Consider the following 7,009-nt stretch of genomic DNA (forward strand, 5'->3'; position numbering starts at 1 on the left):
AGGGAGAACATCATGTGTTTAAAAAAAAGCATATGTTTGGTTTTGACTATGTGTTGGTACAGTTGCATTTTCCTGCCAGTATTCTCACTCTTCTTTCAAACTGCCATTGTTAAAGGAGATAATTAAACAATGCTGCATAATTACTATCATCACCATCCTGCTATGCAACATTTTTTTCAAACCACTAATTATCTGCCCCATCTTTTAGTGGTATGAGGAGCATGTTAGCTGTGGCTTACATCTTAAGTACAAAACCACACCAACTGTGTACAATGCACATCAAAATAATTGTTCACATACTGTTCAGAGTAAACCCAGCAGCTGGGTGTGTAGAGGCACTGGTGAAAATAAAAGGAATCCTTAATGCTATATCAAACTTCATGCTATCTTGTGTAGTCTTGTTGAAATGACATGTTGCGTCACATTTGATTTGTGCTACAGGCATTACAATTTACATGATAGGGCAGTGGCTGGTGTTCTTAAAATGCTAAAATATTTTGACACAATTCATTTTTAATTATCTCTGCATACAGGTTGTATTAAGAAATCTGACCTATTTCAGGGTGAATTAAAAGCGTTTTTATGGCTCACTGTCACAGGGGTTGCAACAGCTGAACTCATACTGGGTATAAAGCTTAAAATGACATTATACATTACAGACCATCTTGCAATGGGATCACACCAGCAGCATCGCCCGTCAACCTGTTGACATGCCAACTCATGAGTCATTAGTATTCATGTAATAATGCAGTCATTACTACATTATTAAATGAGTAGTCAGCACTCATGGGTCAGACCACACCCATTTTCGAAATCGAACTTCATTTTGATCTCAATAACACACCTGTAAAGTTAAACACCTGTCAAAGTCCTAAACCAAACTTTGTGTGGCAACAAATAATTATTTCTCCGAAATCTCTCAGAACATTCTGTATAAATACCCAGTATTTTTGAGAGAAATGTTTTTGACTGAACTTTGACTGCTGGTAGAACTTTCGTTTTCAGTTTTGCCGTCTTAGATCAACAAATGTGTGTTTTTGACATTATAAAAGAAACCAAATACAGAATTCTCCTAAACCTCATGGAACCTAACTACACAGTCTCCTTGTCAGTCACCATATCAGTCTAATGTGTTAATGTCAATGAAGACCTTCATTACATCGAAGAAAGGGCTTGCCCATTAAAAATAAAATTTAAAATAAAGCTACTGAAATGCCTTTGAAGCTGTAAATATAATGGGTATTGATTGTATTAAAAATGTCCAGTTTCCTGAGTTGAAATGCTTTTTGGGTGCCCAAAGTAAAGATTTGTGTGAAAATGTTCAAGTTACAATGATTTTGAATTTCTTCTATTTCTTTTTATCCATATAGCATCAACATGTGCAAGCCAATTCTGACTGCAGGTAAGGCACACTGATCCAGTAAATGGTTTCTTAAATAATCAGTTCACCCAAATCAGAAACACATTTCACACTTATATTGACAAGAAAAAGTAAGTTAATGCGCTGGAATTACTTTTATATGTAAGATTTGTCTTCAAATATGGTCACAAAGTTACAATTATCAAGAAAAACAATCTATAACTAACACAGAACTAATAACACACAAATCATTGTATTGTTCTCATGCATCTTGAATACATTATTCAAATATTCAGCGTAGGTTGGAAAACCTGTGAAACCCTAATGCTAATGACACAAGCTAACTGGAGCCAGGAGATAGAAAACGTTGAGTCCATACAATGAAAGCTTGGAGGTGTGGGTTAGAGCTACTTTAATCTCAGAAGACTAATAAACCAGACTTGTTGATTTGCATAAAGCTGGGAAGGGTTACAATGTTAAAGGGTTGTCAAAAAAATCAATACTCAGATACTAATCGATTATACTCATTTGCAACATTATCGATACCGACGGTGCCGTCTTCACCTCCTCCAGTTGACACACAACTTCATACAGCACCGCTGCAGAAAGGCAGGCATACAGCCCCTCCCCTCACTTGCAGCTGAACACATGAATGCTAGTTGATGTTCACAACACTGAGCTGGTGTCACCAGCATAAAACTAAATTAACATGGCAAGTGCTGCTGCCGAAGGGCCTTCGTGACCTGTTTTAGCTGAAATTGAAAAAAGCAATAGTGCCGTTTGGAATTATTTTGCGTTATTATTTTATCTGGCCGGCAGAATACATAAACGTTAGCCGTTTAACTATTATCAATTAGCCGATAGCCACATTAGCTGTTTTTTTAAGTTATCATTAAGCTAACGGCTAGCAGCTGTGGCTAATAATAAAATGACTGAGTCTACCATACACAAATCATGGTGCATGGCTGCACGGAGCATGGAGCATGGAGTCGATGGCAGGAGAAGCGAAGCAGCTGTTTTCCTAAAAAATATCACTGTGTGCCCGAAGTTTGCCAAACAGCACCTTAGGAAAATACTATGCTACTAGGAAACTCTTTGGTGGACTGATGAAACTGAGATTGAATTGTTTACAAAAAGATGAGTGGAAAGTTGTTTGTGTTGCTTACCACTTTGAAAGATTAACTTAAATAAATCAACAGGAATCTGTTTTTCTGTGTCTCCATTACACTGGATAATTCACAAATTCACATAACATGTACAGTGAGGTTTGTGGATTATCAGTAATATTGTAGATTGTTTGTCGCTGATTTTAACACGTAAAATTAAATTCCATTCACCCCTAAGAATAAATTTTTGGTCATTTGGATGAACTTTGTTTTTAATCTCATGTTCTGTCATTCTCACTGAAGGTCTCTGTTTGATCATCGCCAGCTTGGGTAAGTTTATAGCACATAAATTTATTCTAATCGACAGTCTAACTAGAAAACAAGGGATTTGATAAAACTTCTGTCTTCAAAAACGAATTAAATCCTTTTTAAAACAATTTTTTCCTTGTCTCAGCCTCTTCCTCCAGGCTGGTGTGTTACTATGACAGCTTGGCTGAAGATAGAGCGGAGGACGGGAAGTTCAGGATTTCAAACATTAATCCGAACCAGTGTACCCATCTGATTTTCGCCTTTTCTGACATTAGCAGTGTGAATGCTCTGGTCCCCAGCAGAGACACTGACAAACAGCTCTATCAGTCCTTTAATGGACTCAAAACCAGGTCAGACCTGTAGCCTCTCAATATTTTGGAAATTATGTTCAATTTTGTGTTTTTTTTAGTTTTTTTTTTTTTTTAAATAATCATCACTAAACTTTGATGCTCCAACAGAAATCTGCTGCTCAAAACCCTGTTGGCAGTTGGTGGCATAACATTTAACAGACAAAAGTAAGTTAACATGCACAAGAGCATTTGATCATTTTTTATAATTAACTTTTTATAATATTTCTTGAATTTTTCATGCTGTATTTGTGCATTGCACAATATGTATGACACATGGTTTCACAAAATTGAGGTAGCACAAGGTGAGGTGCTGTGATATTTTGATTATATTAATACATTTATTAAATGATTACATCATGAGATACAAACGAAATGTGTGATGTAAATTTGAAGCAACTGCCTAATAATGCAAATAAACACTTCAATATAGTCCAAAATGTAGACAATTTTGACTTACAATGATATTTACTACCAACCCTAAATTAGTTTTGTGCAAAATAATCAAATATTAGAGTGTGTGCACATAAAAGAGGTCAAAAAATTATAATATATGTTAATTATTTTACTTATGTTACAAAAAGAATGAGAATGAAAAAAATGTATTGTCTATGTTACGCCATTCCTTGTTTGAATGTAATCTGAACTATAATTTAACACACATTTTTACTTTTTATTTTATACCTACTTGCTTCTAATAGTTGTTAAAAATTTAAATTTAAAAATGGTAGCCTACTAAAGATGTCAGTTACTACAAATTATACTTCGATAGATGATGAGGACACTGTTTTGTACTAATCTTTACCAGATTCAGTACGATGGTGTCAACACAATCAAGAAGAGCAATGTTCATCCAGTCTGCTATCAAACTACTGAGAACATATGGTTTTGATGGGCTCAACCTGGACTGGAGGTTTCCCGCAGCAGCAGGAAGCCAATCAGACAACAAGCAGAAATTTACACTGTTGTGCCAGGTCTGATCCTTTCTTCTGGGACTCTCAGAAATATTCCATACGTTACATTTATATATTTAAGTTTTTAAACTTGATTGAGACTGAACTGTGCTTTCTTCTTGTGTAGGAGCTCAAAGCTGCCTTTGTGGCTGAAGGAACTGAAACAAACCGTGACAGATTAATCCTCACTGCTAGTGTCTCTGCTGAGAAGGCGGTCATCGATGCCAGTTATGAAGTCGCACAGATTGCCGGGTAAACTATTTTAAAGTCACTCTTGACACTATACTTGTGATTAGCTGTTGAGGTGCTTTCGTCAACGTGATCTTCTCTGCATTTTACCAGGAACCTGGATTTCATTAATGTGCTGACATTTGACTTTCGCGGCCCCTGGGAAAATGTAACAGGACATCACAGCCCCTTACACCGGGGATCCAAAGATACTGGAGACAAAATCAACTCTAATACTGTAAATACCAGGATTCATACTTAAACTGTCTGACCCCCTATCTATTTATAGTTGTCATCCTAATTGTTTTTCCCTCACATTTTAGGAGGATGGCATGCAGTACTGGAGGGACCAAGGAGCACCAGCACAATTGCTAAACTTGGGACTGGCAACGTATGGACGAGCTTTTACCCTATCTTCTCCATCCACTGATGTTGGAGCACCAGCCAACGGCACTGGTGAAGAAGGTTGCTACACTGGTGAAGATGGATTCTGGGCCTATTATGAGGTATTATTATATTATTATGCTGTGTACATATATTTTAATTAATAATGTACACTAATGGCTTTCACTGCGTAGTGTGACAAATTTCATTAGCTCTAAATATATTGTTTCCCCCTTCCTTTCAGACTTGTCTTTATATTGAAGGGGCTCTAATCCAGCTGATTACTGATCAGAAAGTTCCATACGCCCTCACAGAAAATCAGTGGGTTGGATTTGATAACAAAGAAAGCTTTGAAACAAAGGTAATCATCTGTTTAATTCCATAATAACTTTGCAAATGAATGATAGTTGATGGATAGTTGATGGAATGATGGTTAAATCATTTCAGCTGGTGTGTTTTTTTCTTCATCCTCTCAGGTCAGCTACCTGAAAACAAACAACTTTGGAGGAGCTTTTGTCTGGTCTCTGGACCTGGATGACTTTACTGGAAAATTCTGTAATGATAGCAAATATCCTCTCATCAGCCATGTGCATGATCTCCTTGTTCCAGGTGACAAAAATGCAATAAGTGTCCGCTGTATCCTGTGATGAGGTGGTGGTTTTTCATTTGATTTAATGCCATCAGCATTAATCTTATCATCTTTTATTGATTTTACTACTTTTAGTTACACATAGCGCAATTGTGTTCTCTCTCTGTTTGAAAGTCCAAGTGCTCATGCTCATTGATATTAAAGTATGACGTGATGATCAAGAAGGGTTAAACAGCAATTAACACAATATTTGATTTTGATTCTTTCAGATTTTCCAGACCTTAGCACAACCACAACTCCCACTACTACAACTACAACTTCTACTACTACAATGACAACTCCCACTACCACAACTCCCACTACCATAACCACAACTCCCACTACTACAACCACAACTCCCACTACTACAACTACAACTCCCACCAACATAACCACAACTCCCACTACTACAACCACAACTCCCACTACTACAACTACAACTCCCACTACAACTCCCACTACTTCAACCACAACTCCCACTACAACTCCCACCACCACAACTCCCACTACCATAACCACAACTCCCACTACAACTCCGACCACCACAACTCCCACTACAACTACCACCACAACTCCAACTACTACAACTACAACTCCCACCACCACAACTCCCACTACTTCAACCACAACTCCCACCATCACAACTCCCACTACTTCAACCACAACTCCCACTACAACTCCCACCACCACTACTCCCACTACCACAACTACAACTCCCACTACAACTCCCACCACCACTACTCCTACTACTACAACTACAACTCCCACCACCACATCTCCCACTACCATAACCACAACTCCCACTAGTACAACTACAACTCCCACTACCACAACCACAACTCCCACTACTACAACCACAACTCCCACTACAACTCCCACCACCACTACTCCCACTACCACAACTACAACTCCCACTACAACTCCCACCACCACTACTCCCACTACCACAACTACAACTCCCACTACAACTCCCACCACCACTACTCCCACTACCACAACTACAACTCCCACTACAACTCCCACCACCACTACTCCCACTACCACAACTACAACTCCCACTACAACTCCCACCACCACTACTCCCACTACCACAACTACAACTCCCACTACAACTCCCACCACCACTACTCCCACTACCACAACTACAACTCCCACTACAACTCCCACCACCACTACTCCCACTACCACAACTACAACTCCCACTACAACTCCCACCACCACTACTCCCACTACCACAACTACAACTCCCACTACAACTCCCACCACCACTACTCCCACTACCACAACTACAACTCCCACTACAACTCCCACCACCACTACTCCCACTACCACAACTACAACTCCCACTACAACTCCCACCACCACTACTCCCACTACCACAACTACAACTCCCACTACAACTCCCACCACCACTACTCCCACTACCACAACTACAACTCCCACTACAACTCCCACCACCACTACTCCCACTACCACAACTACAACTCCCACTACAACTCCCACCACCACTACTCCTACTACTACAACTACAACTCCCACCACCACATCTCCCTCTACCATAACCACAACTCCCACTAGTACAACTACACCTCCCACTACCACAACCACAACTCCCACTACTACAACCACAACTCCCACTACAACCCCCACCACCACTATTCCCCCTACTACAACCACAACTCCCACTACAACTC

The 7,009-nt window shown here is 39.3% G+C and overlaps 1 protein-coding gene across 1 annotated transcript; it reads left to right on the forward strand.

Annotated features, from left to right (window-relative positions):
• Positions 1-1,377: 1,377 nt before the first annotated feature.
• Positions 1,378-5,337, forward strand: LOC111234850 (chitotriosidase-1-like). Its single transcript, XM_022763048.1, has 8 exons — positions 1,378-1,402; positions 2,921-3,125; positions 3,931-4,096; positions 4,203-4,327; positions 4,418-4,541; positions 4,627-4,809; positions 4,932-5,048; positions 5,164-5,337. The coding sequence occupies exons 1-8, from the start codon at positions 1,378-1,380 to the stop codon at positions 5,332-5,334; spliced, it is 1,116 nt and encodes a 371-aa protein (XP_022618769.1). The 3' UTR covers positions 5,335-5,337.
• The last annotated feature ends 1,672 nt before the right edge of the window (positions 5,338-7,009 follow it).

Source organism: Seriola dumerili, unplaced genomic scaffold (genome assembly GCF_002260705.1).
Source record: "Seriola dumerili isolate Sdu_G_001 unplaced genomic scaffold, Sdu_1.0 BDQW01000468.1, whole genome shotgun sequence".
In the NCBI taxonomy this organism is placed as follows: Eukaryota; Metazoa; Chordata; class Actinopteri; order Carangiformes; family Carangidae; genus Seriola; species Seriola dumerili.

Bases quoted from the DNA above. Each gene is read 5' to 3' on its own strand.
- LOC111234850 (XM_022763048.1), top strand. From the start codon at position 1,378: ATGTGCAAGCCAATTCTGACTGCAG. The intron at 3,126-3,930 runs GTCAGACCTGTA...AATCTTTACCAG, and splicing joins TTTAATGGACTCAAAACCAG to ATTCAGTACGATGGTGTCAA. The intron at 5,049-5,163 runs GTAATCATCTGT...TCATCCTCTCAG, and splicing joins AAGAAAGCTTTGAAACAAAG to GTCAGCTACCTGAAAACAAA.